Below are 18926 nucleotides of genomic sequence, written 5' to 3'. Positions count from 1 at the left end.
AGTGGCGTCTGTGAGAGTTAACGGTATGCTACGAGTGTCTTTTCTTTTCTCAGAGATGTTAGGGGAAATAAATTATGTGGGAACGCAGCGTGTCACACCTTAAATGGGATAATGTGATTATACCTCTGCCTTGAACTTCCGAGGGATGTGGGGACAACCTGAAGAAGTGGCCTTGATAATGTAAAGCAGCATATTTAGCTATTTTATTTATTCTGTTGCTACAGACGGTGAATTGATGAACAATCTGAAAAGCTCGGAAGCTTATCGGTACTTCCATAGTAATAAAGTCAGGCGCGTTTTATTAAATGAGGTGGAACACAACCTTGTGCATTTAAAGCAGATATATTAAACACAGAAGTAGCTGACAAGTCAGCCGTTTTGGATTCGTCTTCTTTTGGTAGATAATGGAAACTGGTTACCTCGTAAGGCAGCTGGATTCTCACGATTACATGTGAATCCCGTGTGATATGACACAGAGAGGTAACTGTTCGTTCTAAACAACAATGGTGGCTCCTGAAGAGGTAAGTGTAGATGCTGCAATAGCATCAGTTATATCAGAATTGGAGAGTGTTTCTTCATTGAAAGAAGAGCAAAGAACTGAGCTGAAGGCTTTTCTTGATGGAAAAGATGTTTTCGCTCTTCTCCCTACTGGCATCGGCAAGGGTTTGATTGACAGATGGTTCATTCAATCACCTGACAAGTATTTTTGTGCCTGTCCTTTTCCAAACCCTTTCCAATGACGGCTTCTCAGATGATTCTGCGTAAAACCATCTAACGGGACAGGTTAGGAAACTGCACCATTGCTGACAGAAACAATTTCATTTTCACTTTATGCTCATTTAAGCCACAAATTTAGATCAGCTTGATTGTTGGTGCAGCTGCAAGCAGCACAACTTATCTCTGACTCCATAACATTTTAGTTAATGCTAAGCTAACTTTTTTACAGCTATCCATGGCCACTTGTTCAGGTTGTCCTTCCATCCCTTGGTAGTAGAAGGTAGGTATTATCCCATTTGACAGGTTGTGTTCCCACATTATTTATTTCTCAAAAAGCTCCAACAAAAAAAGAGGACACACCAATAATTCATGCAAGATATCATAAGGCTAGGAAAAGGGTGGATAGCACGGATGAAAGGGGGTCATCTCTTCTGAATTAAAAAAAAATCATTAATGTCCATTTACGCCCGCAGGAGGCGATAATGACATGAGAGAATGACATTATGTTGTAGCAAAAGAAAAGACAGCCTCTTACTGCTAACAACCGGGTAAACAGCAGTGATTATTTTCCGAACAACAAAATGATGATGACCTCGTCTATAATGAAAAGGGTGACATCTCAAGGAAAAAGTGTTACCTCGCAACATGCAATCATGCAAAATAATTTTTCCAAACAGTGCAGACAAAGTGCAATTGTGTTGTTTGTGTGTGAGATGAGGCTTTTGCTAGTTAGTATGAGCGCTGCGAGCCTCGACAGACAGAGCGAGTGGTGGTTAGTGCTGCAAGCTGAAAGACGGGGACAGACAGATTCATGTCTACGCTTTATGGTGTCTTTTATGGTCAGATCATGTCAGAATTAATGTTGTTAGGCTGTTATGTCAAGGCTCTAAGCACCGTCAGTGGCCCAGCCGTACAATTTATGTGCGGTCACTAAAAAACTATTTAAAAAAACAGTACTCATTTATGCCAACTTTACTTTTAATTCAATGACTTTTAATTAAAAAACAATCGACAAGCCAAATTTGCCAAGTGAATCCCATTTCTGCAATCCACCGAGTGTATATTTAGCTTTACACTAGACTAAACGGCACACATTTAGTATGCGGACCACGTACACTCATCCATGACACAGCTGGGGTGACGGATTGGGCCTTTAAGCACATCAACAAAATGGAAAAAGGTAAAAGACCTTTTGAGGGTCTTATTTTAATTTGCAGTAATCCTGTATCCTTACACTATTTCAATTATGTTTCAAAAAATATGATTTCAGAATAAATCAATCCCTCTAATTAAAGCATGTACTCTCTGGCCCTGTGGATGTCAGAATGACCTATTCAGAGCTTTTTTGAGGTGCCAGATGAGGAAGCAGACGCTCAACTCTGAAAGCAACAGGTCAACACCACAAAGCATGCACAAGTTTACATTGACTGCCACAGTTGGACCAACATGTCCCGATCCCAACACGTAGCATCCAGAGATTCTCAGCAGTTAAGAGGACAGAGCATTGTGAGGTATGTCTGAATACACCAGCATGAATGCACAGACCACCCGAAATGAGAGCACAGTGTGTTTATGTTATGGGCATATGCATGTAGACTACATGTGTTTACATGCATGTGATGCATGCATGCTGGATATGTACTGTGTGGTTGTTTGTGTAGCTTTCTGTTTGTATTATAAAATGCATCTCTTGCTCTCTTTCTCTCTGTGTGTGTGTGTGTGTGTGTGTGTGTCCAACTCTTCAGATGACTGAACTCCTGAGCATGTCTGCATCTGCCTGCTATTTGTGAATGTTTATGATTTGCTGCGCTAACAGCGTGAACGCTTCCACATGATGGCTGCTCCTTTCTGATACCTGAACTTACTTTATGCACAGACAAATAAACCTGACTTTGTTAAGACTGTTTCAGTTTGAGTAGGAGACTGAACAAATACCTCTAAGTGTGTGTGTGTGTGTGTGTGTGTGTGTGTGTGTGTGTGTGTGTGTGCGTGCTTGTGTGTATGAATGAGAGAGAACAGTCCATGTGTCAAAGGCCTTGCTCACATTAAATTCCCACCTACAGTATGCAAGGTATCAACAGAGGTGAGATAGGAAGGATAAAGAACCAACAGTTCCAAACAGAGCAACATGTGGGAGTATTATTACGAAATGCATGACCAAGCCTGGGTGAGGAGAGACACCACAAAATGAATGAAAATGTGTCAGAATTCATATGAAACACCCCAGAAGATGGATAGAACGGTGAAGCTACAGCATACTGAAAGAGCACACCAGTCTAACGACAAAGCCACTGATGAGGCAAGAGCTATTTTGTAATCATGTGCCAGTACGCAGAGACTCAATTAATCATCAACCTTTCCAAATCAATAATGAGGCTAAACAGTGGTGTATTTTCTCATTGTGTGGTTACTATGGATACCCTCTACACTCTATACATCATGTACTATTTCAGAATGTGGTGGCTGAAAGGTAATTATCACTACGTGCCGTGAAGACGGTGCGTAAAAATACGTCAACTCCAGCAAGTTATTTATATCTTGTTTGTGACATTTAAAAAAATATGAAACCTAAAATGAACAGTGTGTGACATTTCGGGGGATCTACTAGCAGAAATCTAATATAATATTAATAACTATGTTTTAATTAGTGAATAAAAAACCTAAAACTGAGAATCTTTGTGTTTTCATTAGTTTAGAATGAGCCCTTCATATCTACATAGGGAGCGGGTCCTCTTCACAGAGTCCGCCATGTTGCTCCGTCATGTTTCTACAGTAGCCCAGAACGGACAAATCAAGCTCTGGCTCTAGAGAGAGCCTTTCACGTTTTTATGTTACCTGAAGGCCACCGTAGTTCTCCGACACGCTTGTGAAACTGCAGTAACGTGAGCCGCAGAGTGCAAAACCGTGGTACCACCAGCCGCTGTCTTACTTCTATTGCTCCTATAGTTGTGTTATTATGGTAAGGATGGTCTCTGAGAGAGGTGAACGGTGTTACCAAGGTTTTGCACTCAGTGGCTCATGTTACCACAGTCTTGGAAAGGGAGGAGTGAGTGGAGGGGTACTCAGTTGGATGCAACCTGCAACCACACCACTAGATGCCGCCAAATCCTACACACTGTCCTTCACGATTAGAATAAGATTTCTTGGTTCCAAGAGAAACCATTGGTTTTAAGCCTTGAAATAATAAAAAATGGAATTTCTTTCATCAAAGCCGAAGTAGCTGTCCTATTTATACAAAAAAACAATATATTTTTGCCAGAGGGATACGGTCATTGTATTTAACCCTAGCACACCAACTTGACATATCAGTGTACACTTATACAGCTTCTAAAGTGCTACATAAAAAAACAACCACAGTTTCAGCATGCGCCGCCTTGGAATAGTTTCTCATGGTGGAAACCCTACACAGTCACAGTCGTAGTGCACAGTAGTGGTGCCTTCCAACGTTCTTGTCACTCACTCTCCAGTCAGTGGTTCATTTGGCAGACTGTTTGTTTTATTGAGGTTTTATTAACTAATGGAGTGTCTGGGAGATGGAGCGCCCCTGTGTCGACCGCAGAGCAGCCCTCCCTCCACCTCTGTAACCCCAGACTCTGAGGGGGAAATCAGAGATTTTAACTGGCTGACTGCTTCCTAATCTGGCACACCAAATGTACATTTGCTCTGTCTTGGGCATAAGACAAGCTAAGACATATAATTTGGTTGCGGTCAAGTTTGTGGCGTCCCCCTGGCCTAGCAGGGTACAGCAATAATGACAGGTTGGCTGACCAGACCTTGACATAGGTCTGGCTCTCATCAGGGCTGCGGTAATAAAGGGGGGATCCAGACGCTCTGAGCTAATCAGCCGCTACCCAAACCGAGCTCTCAAACTTAACAGCCACTGAAACCAAGCAACCACCTCACCAGTCTGCTCTGCAGGCGTAGCCTCTAATTCTATTACTATGTTTGTCTTCCTGACAATGAAAATATGTCTTATCCTACTCACTGAAGCTTCCATTACAAACTCAGGTCATTTAAGCTGGACATACACTGTACACTGATTTTAGAAATGTTGTTGTGTACTTCCTACTCCTACTGTACAAGTAGATTGTTTGCTCACAATTCGGGCCAGAAACGGGCTAAAATTGTACAGTGTATGCCCAGCTTAACACTGCAAAGTACACGCTGTATTGGTTTAAATGAGTTTGTACTGTATACAGAAAACTATTAATGACACTCTGGTTAAACAGGCAGATAAAATAAAGGCCTGTCTGCAGTAATGGTCAAATTTACATCTGACTAATTTTATAGTTAATGTTCCATGGTTGTCGATGGAATGTCTGTGCAATTCTGCATGGCTAAACGCAATCTGTTTATTGAGACCAGTGCTTTGACTCTACTGCCCCTGAAGGCCACATCTGATGGGAGACTGCCCTTCAGAACGGTTCAATATGCCTGAATGGCTGAATGATTTTTACTTAACTTAAGTCAACTGAGGCAAACACTGATAAATGCCAGTGGAAGGTTAGGTCAGGTGTGTGAGTTAATCCCCAACGGGAAGCAGTGGAGGAACTGACCCAAGGGCTAATAGAAGGTGTGCGTCCGACTGCATGGCTGAGAAACAGAGAGGAATAGTGTCCAGTGAAGAGGAGGAGGAGGAAGAGGAAGAGAAGCCAAAGCAGATGCAGGGACTGAGAGGTTACTGGAGCAGCAGCAGTAGCAGAGGGGGAAAGCACAGTGGGCGGTAGCCTTTTGTCCTTGTATGTCACAGATCAAGAAGAAGAAGGCTCAGGCGTACAGCTACTGTAACGAGGCCTGTAGTTCAACTTGCATTTTCTCACAATTTCAAACATTTATTAAATTTGCTGTCGGAAAATTAGTTGCTGAGTTAATCGCTTGTGGTTCTACATTTTCTCATTCAAAAAGCCATTATTTCTTGCCCTTGGTATAGTTATATCGGGATGAGGTGACTCACCTACACAAGTCTTTCCATCGCTGTGCAGGACAAACTTCATGTGGCACGAACACCTGGGGCCGTGGTCCGTCTCCTCGCAGATGTGCTGGCAACCCCCATTACCGTAGTTACATGTCACTATCAAAGAACACACAGTTAACATAAACTGGACATAGACACACTTTTTTGTATTTGAAAGTTGGAAGTAGACAGGTGACAAGGAATGAAGATATAGACATAGGGTACGACATGCAACAAAGGTTCCCAGTTATATCGTAGAACTGAAAGTTAAATTCTCTTAAGCTTGTGTTAAACACAGACCTTATTTCAGGCATTTTTAAGACTCATTCTGTAGCACTCTATTTAGTCTGGTTCGGTTTCACAGTGCACAAATTAAAGTGGACCTAATAAAAACAATAATTTGCAGAGGGGCGTGTACGAAGGAGCACATTTTTTTTTTCGTCTCAAGATCTGCGACTTCTATGCAGGGAATTGCGTACTTTGATATATTGCTTTAAAGTTTTTTTCACTTTGACTCGGCACTGATCTACTGTGTGCATGAATCCCTTCTCCTCCAGTTTATCTCAATGGGCTTTATAAACATCACTATTTGTGTGGACTTTATTTAGCATATTCTGCATGTTCTCTTCGGCCCAGATGTCAAGCAAACATCGGACTTCTGCAGATGTCCAGGTCAGTCCTCTCCGACTCATGTTAAACAAATGCCTGCATACGCAGCCTTCGTTATGGTTCGCTTGGAAACAGTTTGGGACCACCTCTCACAAGCAGTCTAGGACCTGTTGTTTCGGTCCACACCAAAGTATGATTACTGCGTTCGCAACTGCCCAAACTAACCGCACCAGAGTTTGATTAAACCGGACTAAATGTTGGCTTGTGAAAGCGCCCCTAGACACCTTTCAACATTTTCGTCATTTTTCTTATTAAAAGCTGGCTTTAATGTGAAGAAGCCTTGATTTGCATATTCACCACCTCAACCGGTGAGCTATGTTAATCATATTTATCACTATCATGGCTTTATTCACTCATTACTCCCCGGACTCAATTTTGCATTGGTGTTGCACATGGTCTCATTTTCAACAGCCGATGAAGTGGCCTCAAGCAGGAGGCTGAAGTTACTCACTCATTGTAAGTCAATCCGTATGAGAGCGTGCGCCTACAAGCTACTGAGACCATCTTCATTTTAAGGCATTTAATTAATTCTGCAGAATGAGCAAAAACTTGAAAGTGAACACATTTTTCTTTTCAAATTGATGACATTTCTTACAAACAGAGTACAAGACTCATGTCAGTTACACATAAATGATGGGAGGAGTAAGATTTCTGATTTAAGCATGTGTGTGTCTGCACATCTTTAAGTGCAATACATTTATTTACTGGCGGGCAAAGGGAGCATTAACCTCGGCACTTCTAACACACCTGTGATGACAGAGTGAAAAAGAGCACGAACGCGAGCCGAGGCTTCCACCGCCATCCTGTCTGCACCCTACCATCACAGCGCCTTTTGCCCTTTTCCTGGGCTGTCAGAGAGAAAACTATAGAATAACACTTCTCCAATCCTTATCCAAACACAGACAAATCCCCCATCAGCCCTGGCCCCAGCTCTGACAGGATGATCTCCGTTGCACAGCAACAGGAAGTGTGCGCTGTCCATCAGAGCAGTCCCCTTCGAGTAACCTCCACACTTGCCCTGGTTGTGTAAATGATCGCTCCTTATTCGATAAACATGTTTTTCTTTACGAGGGCTGCTCGGGAGATTAGTCACGGTGTGGTAATGTAACTTAAATGTCAGTAGCCTCCTTCAGATCTGTTGGAAGGCATCTGTGGAATGAGTACAATTATCCATCATCGGCAGGTTTCCAACCCCAATTACCTTTTCATGAGGAGCCTATAAATCCTCCTTCTGGTGTGTTTCCCTGTGTGTGTATGTGTGTGCGTGTGTGTGTGTGTGTGTGTGTGGGTGTGTGTGTGTGTGCGTGTGTGTGTACAGAGGGGAACAATGCTTCAGGTTGACACGACTTACATTTGCAGTCCTTCATGTTACGCGTGAGCTGGAATCCAGGTCGACACTCACAGGAGATGCCACCCTTCTGCGATTCCCTACAGATGTGTGCACAGCCGTGATTCTTGTCCATGCAGGTGGGTCCCTCCTTTGTACCTTCTGGTTGCGCTGCGAAAGAAACAGCAAGACCAGGAGAGAGAGAAAGAGTTTATCTATAAACTGCCTTTACAGATTACATTAAATAGTTTTTTAAAGCCACAGACCATTCAGTAAACTAAAAGGTTATACATCAGATGTCACAGAGCTGGTATGGGGAGTAAAAAATGCTCTAATGCCTGTCAGGCTTCCTGACCCGGAGACACATATAGGCCTACTGCTGGTGACTGACATGCCCAGTACCCCTTTACAAAGATTCAAGCACTTGTTGGAACATGCTCACTCGGTTCAGGCTATAAAAAGGAGGCTGCCTACAGAAAGGATAAAACTCCCAGCAGGAGCTGATCCGTCAGACCTGTAATTTTAATTGAGGTAATCCCCCATAAAGAAAAGAAAGGAGGAACACAGTGAAAAAAAAAAACAGAATGAGACTTAGATCAAAGGGGATTACACTTAAATAAAGGGATCAATGCACATTTCATTTTCATGAGTCATCAAGTTTTAGTAAAAGTCTGACAAACCTCTAAAAACACAAAATGAAGATATTATTTAAAAGAAAAAAATGGTGTTAATAATTCAAAGCTTTACTAAACATGGCACACAAAAGATGCATAATTTCTGTGTGATAATAAATGCTTCATGAAGAGGTACAGCCGACACCTAGCATGCATTTCCATGACTTGAGACCCTGGTGTCATGAATTATTACACAAACTGCTCCCCCTGCTTTGCTCTGTACTGTAATAATACCGCTGCCTTCGCAGCGAGAAGACGGATATTTGACTTATTCGTTGTGAAACTCTGCCACCGCTACGGATGCAGTGACAAACCCCAGCTCTCTGGCTCATTAAAAACCAAACAGATCTCTCTCCTGTTTCCTTCTCTTCTGGCGAGCAGGGAGGCAGTGAGCAAGAAGACATCTACATTAACGTCTCATTAAATCTGCTGTCGTGATGAAGGGTGTTTGGAGGTCTAACTTTCTTAATTAGCCAACTTTTTTTTTGCTATAAATGTAAGCATTTGCATACGTTTGCGGAAGTGTCAACACCTAGTAAAGCTCGTATAACCTTGTGCGCTCTTCCTCTGAAGTCCAAATGTGGAGTGCCAGTCTTGGAAAGCGTGTGCTGTCATACAGTTTCTATGTACCTGCCTTGAGGGCTACAAGGAAAAAACAATCTCAGCTCGACAAACAGGTTTCACAACATTCTGTGCTTAAAGGGAAAATGCCACATTTTATGTGGATATCCAATCAGTGTTGATTTTAAATGTAGTCAATTGAAGCAATAAATTCCTCAGTGTGAGCTATATTTACCAAAAAAGCTTAAAATCTCCTGCTCGCGGAGTCGTGTTGGCATGTACCAAGGCCTATGGAAGGAGGCTGGGACACGGACGGACACGGCTTGGGGTTTAACACATGCGCAGTGTAACTGAAACTGCGGCCGTTCGTTGCGATTGGCTCAGTTTCGGCGAGTGCAGACCAGATTTTACTGCGCATTTGTCATACCCCCAAAGATATGGCGCGTTGATGACGCGTGACCCAGCCTCGTTCAACAGGCCTTGACATGTACTGTACCAGAATGCATTGCATGCGAGCTATTGACGTAATAAAATAAAAACACGGAGCCTCCTTAGTCCGAACCAGCATGAGCCAAGACAGCAACAACTCTTTATTATTTTCCACAATGTCAACGACAGCACATTAAATCTTCATTCCTTTTGTTTTTACCTTTCAAAATAAAAGCCCAATTCAAATTCACTAAGCATTTCACTAAGAAGCAACTCAACAAAACAGCTTACAAAAGCATTAGGTGACAAAAATACTGATTGAGTGGCCATCTGCCCTCTGAGCCCTGCTGGTCTTAGTTGTCTTTTCCAGATTATCTTCGGGATCCTGAAGAAGGTCTCCAGCACACCTCTGTCCGAGTGAGGAGCAAAACTGTCCTGCATAGTAACGCACACACTCTTGGGGTTGGCGACAGCATCCAACAAAAACTGCCCACGCTGACATTCATTGCAGCAGAATGATTCCGTTTCTATCGGCATCGGAGGGCAATTTGTGGAGAAGTTCCACCAGTAAGTGTTTGCTCTCGGCACCTCAGGTTCTGGAGGGTCCCCGCTGGCCATATCCTCCCCCTCGGCCTCTCTCCGTTGCATTTCTTTGGCCGTATACTCTGGCTCGAATAAATATGGCTGAATATCCGAGTCATTTTCTGTTGGTGACATAGCTAGTTTGAAATACAAGCAAAGAGAGCGAGAAAGTTCTCTTTTTGAGCGGCACCTAGAGCACATCTCCTGGCTTCCCAAAGAAGTTGAAGTAGTCTGTAGTTCTTCCTTGCCTCCAACTACGTCACTGTCACGTCAAATGACGGCGCTGGACGCAGAAGTACAACAGATTTCTGCGGATCTCAGCTTTCTCGGTCAATATAGCACGCACTGAGGAATTTATTGCTTCAACCGACTACATTTACCATCAACACTGATTGGACACCCATATAAAAAGGTGGCAAATTTTCACTTTAATAACTTTTTTATGTACTTTACCTCCTGCCACCATAAACTCATTTAACTTGCGCTCTTGTTTTCCATATACTTTGCCAAGAACTCAACCTGCCCTTCTATGCATTTCCACTAGTTGCTGAAATCTATTCTGAGTCTTTCTTTACTTCGAGGAGCTGACGATGAGAGTTTGATGACCTCCTGGTTAAATACTTTCCATCACTTTAAGTCTGTCAACAAGTGTCACAAGGTCATCCAATCCTCTCAGACTTTCCTGCCTGAGCTCTTGTCGTTGTTGCAGACAAGGTGAACTATCAGACACTAACTGCAGCGACAACCTTCCCCTGCTCCACAAAGACTCAGCACTGAGCAAACACTGGGCCAGCGCTTCAGCTCTGAAGGCAGAGAGAAAAAGGCTTGGCAGGACTGAGTGAAGTGACCATGAATGAGCATCAACAGAGCAGCTGCTGTAAAGTGCTGCAAATTTCACAGCGAGTCATGTGGATATTTAAGTAGGATGTGGAATTCAGTGGTCCCTTTCCTTGGCTTTGTGTCTATCTGAGGCCAGAGCAACTATGAGCTCAACAGAGGGTTGAATTTCCAACTAAGTAACCCCAAAAGACGAAAGATTACTTACTAAGGTTGTATTATGCATCCCAAAACTCACTTCACTCCCCCTTTATTTTTATGCAGCCCCTCTTCCCCCGAATGCTACAGAACCATCCATCAATGACATGTCGGACTGGGGCCAGAAACCTGGGCCTTCATCTCTCTGAGGATCAATAAAAGCCAAAGTGTTGACACAATGGCCGTTTTCTCCGGGCCAGGCCCAGCTATCATCCACCGTGTGTAACTGGCTGCCAAAGGCCTCCAGTTTTTATCATTACTACATGATGGGAAGCAGAAAGGAAAACATCCTTTCATAAGGAGGTGGATGGGAAAGTGAAGGAGAGACATTTATTTAGATCATATGTGCCACGATCCACTAAAACAATCCGCTGACCCATAAAACATAACTATATGTAGAAGCTAATAAAAAACGATCGCAGCTTTATAGGCCCAGAACTGGACAGGAAATAGAGTCCAAAGTCTTGGAATTGAGCAGGAGCCTTTTCATATGCTACCGAGGGAATGACCGCAGCGGATATGGGTTTTCACACAGCTCAACACGAACAGGCGTCATCCAAACTACTGCACTTGTGGTAAAAAGGGAACACTGCAATTAACCAAGAAAACAAGTGGGAGTGTTCCCTCTGCAAACGAGCCACAACTTTATCCTCACCAGGACAGGTCGTGACCTCCATACCCAACACTAAGAGCTGATGCTGCTGCCAGAAGCTAATAAATCCCTTTTTTGTCCTATACGCTCAATAACAGCTTGTATGTTAAAGGAATAGTTTAACATTTTGAGGCAATGTGTTTAATTGCTTTCTTGCCGAGATAGATGAAAAAAATCAATACCACTCCCATGGCTAATTTGTCAAACTATTGCTTTAATAGATCAAATATCATAAGATTGTATTTACAGTAATTGCCTTTCTAGAGCATATGCCAACAATGATATGATGCATTTTTGTTTATTATTAAAATAATCATCAAAACCCCTGAAAACTTGGCTTTAAATCGTAAGTATTTCTCTGTGGCATATTAATAAAAAAAGTATTATTTTTTAAGAGTTGAACAGTCAGAAACTGTCACTAGATTCTGATTCATATGTTGCTAAATCCTGATTGGTGCACAGGAGCACGTTGCATTGCCTTTTTTCTAACTGAAGCCCGCCAACTTCAAACCAGAAAGCTGAGCGTCATGAAAAAAAAAAGAGAAACAGAAATGTCTCATGTGAAATGACTAGGGCTGTCAATCAATTAAAATATTGAATCACAATTAATCGCATGATGGCCCATAGATAATCGCGATTAATCACATTTTTTTTATCTGTTCAAAATGTACCTTAAAGGGAGATTTGTCAAGTATTTAATACTCATATATGAATATATTTATTATTAGAAATCAATTAACAACACATAACAATGATAAATGTTGTACTGCATTTAGCATAAAAAATATGCTCAAATCATAACATGGCAAACTCAACATGCAACTTCTGTAAGTGTGTCAGTGTGCTAGACTTGACTGTGAGTTGCCCCAAACTGCATGTGATTATCATAAAGTGGGCATGTCTGTAAAGGGGAGACTCGTGGGTACCCATAGAACCCATTTTCATGTCAAGGGACACCTTTGAAAATGGTCATGACCGTTTTTCCTCACCAAAATTTAGCATAAGTTTGGAGCGTTTAGGCTCCTTCGCAACGAGCAAGAATAACACGGTTGTTTCGAATGGATTTCTTAGGTTTTCTAGTTTCATAGTATGCTAATATGTTCACTCTAGCTTTAAAACTGAGCCCGCTACAACTTAGAAATTAGTGGCGTTAAAACAAATTTGCGTTAACGCATTATTATCGCGTTCACTTTGACAGCCCTAGAAATAACCCAAACTGTTCTTTGGTAGAAAATGTATTTTCCCAATCAAGAAGTTGATTTAGAATCATAGCCTAAGACTTATCTTAGTAGCGCTCAATATGTGAGCCACTAAGATCTCTTTGAGCATGCTAAATCTCCAGTGCTTACTTTTCCCATTCTTACCTAAAGAAACAACAGCATGATCCTTGGGGATAAAGTGACCACAGCAAATTATTTTTCGATCTCTTGAGGCGGAATCAATTTGTGTGTCTGTCATTGAGTCAGTGGAACTTAATATGTGAGATCTGCCGCAGCACCTGCAGGACATTGCATTAAGTGCAGGTCACATCACACAGCCACCTTTCTGAAAACCAGCAGGTCAGGACAACAGAAAAAAAAGCTTGGGTACATAAGGATTTACTGATGATGGCGGCTCCTGTGGGCAAGTCGGTCTAAATGGATAGCTGTGTGGAGAGATTGATTGGAGCTCAAATCACTATGTCAGCCAGTGTCTGGAAATTTAAACTCTATCGCTTGTGTAGAAAACGAATGAACAAGCTGCTTCTCAGATCTCTCAGAACCAGACCAGCCCTTACTGCACTGCAAGAGCTTCAGGCTCTGTACAACTGTCCTTCTGAGCTAAAGCCTCCCTACTGTGAAAACAAACAATAGTGAACTTTCAACAGCAGAGTATGAGTTTTAACATCACATGTGAAATTGCGCAAAAGAAGAAAAGTTAACATGGGTGCTCCAGCTGAGATGCCGACAAACGAGACCCTCGAACAAAAGATCCAAGGAGGCCACAAGTCCTTCACCGCAGCGCTGCAAGCTCTCTTAAACCTGAGAACCATGTAGTGGAGAGATTGAAACAATGGGGCTGAAGTAGTGGAAGGCATGCCAAGGGTTTATGGTCTGCCCTGAGTGCTTAGGGCAGTGAAAAGAGGGCTCACGGTCCGCGCTGAGCCGCTGTCATACGTCTCAGAGAGGAGACGGTCCCCTCTTTGCGCGACGCTGGCTGGAGAACATTAAGCAGCGACCTAGTGTTGGTTGGTTACGAATTGAAAAGAAGGGGCCTAAGCATGGAGCCACCACACTATTAAAGCAGCATTCCTTTCTCTTAGATAATGGGCCCTTAAAAGTTTTAATAGGAGGATAAAAATGTCAGCGCATGAAAAGGAGAATGGGAAAGGAGCTGAACCAGGTTGGGTTGGGTTGGGCTGAGCTGCAACGCAGACGGTCAGAGAGAGCAACGGGGCAGCCGGTCGGTCAAGGGAGGAACTCTTCCCCACCGACTCCGAGAGAATCCGCCCAAGTGCTACTGTTTGGTCTGTTGTGCGTTGTTTCTCCAGCTCCCCAAGGCCTTGTTGAGGCTGCTCATTTCACTCCCTTTTCTCAGAGGAGGCGCTGAACGCACTGAAACCAGAGAACGGATTGTAGACGGACAGATGTCGCTGCCAAAGTTCTTGAGATACAACTTTATTAGTATTTTCTGCTCCTGAGATTCAAACAAAGCACATACAGTTACCCATACTTGTCAACCCTCCCGATTGGCCTCTCTCGGTTTCCTCTCGGGGTCACAATTCTCCCGTATTTCTCCAGATTTATAGCAAATTTTCACACCTTTTTTCCTTTTCGTTATCTCAACCTGTTTCTGGCACTGTACAGCATATATAAACTCTACTGTTTCCACCCGCACAACAAAAGAGCTACCCCAAATGACGTTTCCCCATGGGAAGAGAGTTACTTGTGATACAACGCGGTTTGAGCTGCGCTCACTGCACATCACAGCACGTAGCACCCAAAGTTAGGCTTTGCTTGACGCGGCAAAAAGCCGTCGTGGCGTGGCGCAAGCCATTAGAAATAATGGATTCAGAGTGCAGTGGTGCTGTTGTCACGTTGTTTTTGAAAGGACCTTCAGTGAGTAAGAGATAGAGAGTACTAGGAAAAAGAAATACTCAAGCAGGGGCAAAAAAGTTGATGAATGAATAAAAACTGATCAATATTAGTTTATGTCAGACTGACTATTATAACTATTATAACTATTATTTTGTTATTTTCATCCTTTAAAAGTCACAAGAATGCAGGAAACAAAATCTCTGAAACTCAAATTTTTCCCTCTCCCTATTTTTGAGGTCTTACGGTTGGCAAGTATGCAGTAACCAAATGCTCCAAAATAAGCCAAGCGCAGTTTTGTAATCAGTGTAAACTGGTGTACAGTTTAGAGTGAGTGCTGCTGGTAAAACAGACATGAATGCAGTAGGAAATCTGCATTCATTTATGTGTATGCATTGACACACAGGTGTATTTGCATAATGTATGCAGGTTGTGTGCGTCTGCCCATCTGTGTCACAGACAGTTGTGCAGCACCTGCTGGGGACGTGCCACTCTCGCCTTCACTCCTCCTCTCATCCTATCAAGGTCACCTCACTGTGCAGTCCCGAAGGAGCCATGCATCCTCCCAACAGAAAAGACAACACAGCAGCAGCAGAGCAAAGCACAGCGGAGCCAGTTTTCTTTAATAAAGACACACAAAAGATATGAGATGCAGTATGTTATTACAGAGCTGCATTCTTTCCGAAATCAAAGGGAGAGGCAGCTGAAGAAGGCATCTGTCTCCTCAGAGCTCAGTCTGGCCCTCTGGTTAAAGCCATGACAGCCAAGTGTTAGTGGAAAAACCCCACTGGCACTCAGGCAGTCCGCAGCAGCGTGCTGCTGGGCCGGCCAGCTTAGAGATGGCCTTCAACAAACCCACGAGCAAAAGGGATGCCCGTCTCAAATGAGGTATGGGGAATTCAGTGGCAAGGCAGCCAACGTTTGCTAAAGCCCAAGCCACTGATGTATATTTGTTCAAGGGTGGGGGGAGAGAAGGGGTTGGGGGGTGGGGGGGGCATGGGGATTGGTAAAGTCTGGCCAAAGAGGGAAGATGAGGGAAGATAACATAGGAAAGAGACAGAGTAAGGATGGAACAAATGAGGTGTGGACAGAGAAAGACAAGAGGGACAGGACAGTGTCCCGTATGTCTTCATCTCTGCTGTTGGACTAATGGGAGAGACTTAATAGGTAGCAATGGGAGCACGAGGCGTTCCCTTCGCTCCACTTCCCTAGAATAGGAAAAGAGCCTGGTTATACGGTTGGGCTGCAGAGCAATGGAGCAGCGACTTCTGCACTTGTAAAAACAGTTCTGTGGCCAATGCACAGACAGGCAGGCAGGCAGGCAGGCAGGCCTGCTGAGAACCAACAGGGGGAACATGTAAGAACTGTGTCGGCTTCTGCACAGCGGGACGTCCACACAGCATAAGACATGACCGTACTTAACAACCCATAAAATTTCCTTTTTGCAAATACAAATAGTTATATATTTGAGTTTTCAGTATTAAACATTGCATCATCGGAATGATGGAAACTGGCCCCTTAGCAGCAGATTACTTCATAAAATTAAAATGTGCAAACAGTCTGCTAAATGGATATTACGTTCTAAGAAAGAAGGCTTTTTTATTTTACGATAAGAACAAAACATCAATAAAACAGGGTTCAACGACCCAGTGCTTGATTTCACACAGGAGGAATGTGACGGCTGGAGAGCAAAACTAACTGAGGATATGATGCGAACATTTATTATGGATTTGATCACATTTATTGGAAAATTCCTTGCACACTGCTGCAGTTCTGGCCAGCACAGAAAAACACATATCCTGAAGTCGACATGCCACGGTCTGCATCTAAATGGCATAACAAAACGTGTCTGAATGTGCCTCCAGCAGGATTAAATTGAAAAATGGCTGTGCTTGTGCGTGTGTATGATTATGTCCATCATGTCCATTGTGTTCATATTTGAATTTCGGAGAGAGAGAGCGAGAGAGCCAGCAGGGATAGGCTGCACAAGGGGTAACAACCCCTTTGGGAAGCTAATGAAAGTTGTAAACACAGGAAGAGGTTTTCATTGACAAAGTAAACATTTCCTGGAAAGACGAGGCCTACTGTAGAGAGAAAGAGCAATGCTTCTATCCGCAGTCAGGTGACTAATAAAAAAAAAAACAATTTTGGAGGAAATTGTTCTATTATCCTTTCCAATATGGAAAAATAAATATTTGTTTTGGCAAGCACGGTTTTAACATCCAACGGAACATATTGTGTTTTAGTGGCCTACACTGAACTCAAAGTCACTTTTCTGTTTAAAGGGGCTAAATACGGGATTGGGAGCATTTCTATTACCTCTCAACGGCTCTCAACATGGCGCCGGCTCGCAGTTAACGGTGCTAACAGCGCTTACAGTGCAAACAACGGCGAAAGTGCTGACAGAGTATGCGTTAACCTGGGGGAGGGGGGACCAGAGGGTGGGTGCTTCGCTTCCTCGTCGACACCACCGTTCGGGACGGCATTATCAGCTGTAACCGCCGTATGAGAGCAGTGCAGAGCAGTGCAGAGCAGTGCAGAGCAGTGCAGAGCTGCGGCCGTGAGCTAGCCAGTGAGTCACGCTCATATGCACTAACATGCCCTAAAAGCACGCGACGCCGGCCTGGTGATGCCAACAAAACATGGAGAAACTTAGATTACAACACACAGAGAGGGAGAGCGACTTCATTCTCTGCTCTGGTAGATATTACTTAAGGGATAATGTACAGCGAGCCGGTCATTATTGTGAGATAAACCCCTTCAGGGCGATGCAAGACCGCTTGGCGTCAGGGTCGGGTGCAGCATCGCCCTGTCGGGGCTGTCGGGGCTAATATACAGCTGCTTGCTGTACATTATTCCGCTTATTACACGGCTACTTATTTAAGAAATCAATAATTTGACACAAAAACAGTCCGCCACAGTCCGCCCACAGCAACAGTCTATTATACATAGCAACGATCTGCTATAAAGAAATAACAGACCGTAGAACGCCGTGATTGAGCAATCAGAATCAAATGTTCAACAAAGCCTTGAAATAATCCTCTATATCTTTACATAGCAAATAGTTGTTTGCTGCTATATTAATGCTCTACATATTGTATAGAGCATCTATAAAAAGTGATACAAGACATATTTTACAAGATAAACTTCCTTCTCGACTGCAAATCTTGCTAAAGCCTCGGGGGTTTATGTAATCAAGGTTTTCCTTGCAATGAGCTTCAAACGCTGTAATGTAATGCCGGTGTGAACTTTGCTGCTATTCAACAGCTTTCCACACAATGCCATACTGATTGGCAGAGCGACAGGAGGTTTGATCCAGAAGACTTCTTGTTAAAAAGCTGCACCTCTTATTTAACTTGGTTAGTTCAACTTGTTCAGCTGCACTGTCTCACAATGAATCCCGCAGCGCTGAAGAATCAATAAAACAATATAAAACATGAAACAGTATGCGACTTGCATAACAGCCCATCAGTGCACACTTAAGGTAATTGCCCTACCGGATATTCAGAAATGTACAGGACTAAAATTATGGATGTGTGGGTTGACTTGAGACTGAATTTCCAGAATTCCAATGCGCTGGATACCGTCTCACGCACATATAGTACGTCCCGGTTATCCTCCCGTATGAAAGAGACAATAAATCAAACGCAAAGCAGTGGAACCCTTCTTGACCTAAATGGCATTCCTATCAACCACTAAGCACCTTGGCTGGCCTTTCAAAGGCTTTATTTCTTGACTGGGAGAAATGTTTGGGGAGAATAAATGAACTGTTACATTTTGGCCAGCTAGACGACGGAGCCTTCATTTGGCCGGAGTTATTCCTGCTCAGGGGGGCAGGGGCAGGTCTAATAAGAGACAGGCCAGCAGCAGCCTTGTCATTAGCTGCGAGGCTGGCAGACCCCTGCTGCCTAATTGGCACAGGCTCACTGCTAACAAGGGCTTCCTACCAGCAGGGGAAACAGACTGTTTTAGCGACACACACTGCAGTGACCAGCTCTCCACCGTCCCCAGAAAGACTCGCAGAAGTTGCCCAGGGAACACCTGACCCATTAATGAAAGAAATGGAAAGCTGATGTCTTTTTAATGAGAACAATAAAGCTCATGAGCAAACTGCACCCCAGGCTTTGTTCTTTAAGAGGAGCCTTTGCAGAATGGATGGAGGGTCGCTTATAAACCGACTTGGCTGGGAGATTAGATCAGTTTTAATTTTCCCAATGATTTTTTTTCAAACCCCTGAGCCACTTAATTTTTT

General features: G+C 43.4%; 1 protein-coding gene across 2 annotated transcripts in view; it reads right to left on the bottom strand.

Moving 5' to 3' along the window:
* scube3 (signal peptide, CUB domain, EGF-like 3) overlaps positions 1 to 18926 on the bottom strand; it is an 88078-nt gene that overhangs the window by 29283 nt on the left and 39869 nt on the right. For both annotated transcript variants that reach the window (XM_037772521.1, XM_037772522.1), the window contains exons 5-6: positions 7692 to 7838; positions 5672 to 5788 (exon numbers count right to left, since the gene is read on the bottom strand). In XM_037772521.1, coding sequence (XP_037628449.1) covers positions 5672 to 5788; positions 7692 to 7838 — 264 coding nt within the window. The remainder of the gene's footprint in view (positions 1 to 5671; positions 5789 to 7691; positions 7839 to 18926) is intronic.

This window comes from Sebastes umbrosus, chromosome 6, assembly GCF_015220745.1.
Source record: "Sebastes umbrosus isolate fSebUmb1 chromosome 6, fSebUmb1.pri, whole genome shotgun sequence".
Classification (NCBI taxonomy): Eukaryota; Metazoa; Chordata; class Actinopteri; order Perciformes; family Sebastidae; genus Sebastes; species Sebastes umbrosus.
The sequence above is the reverse complement of the archived record's forward strand: the minus strand, read 5'-3'. Positions and strand labels throughout refer to the sequence as shown.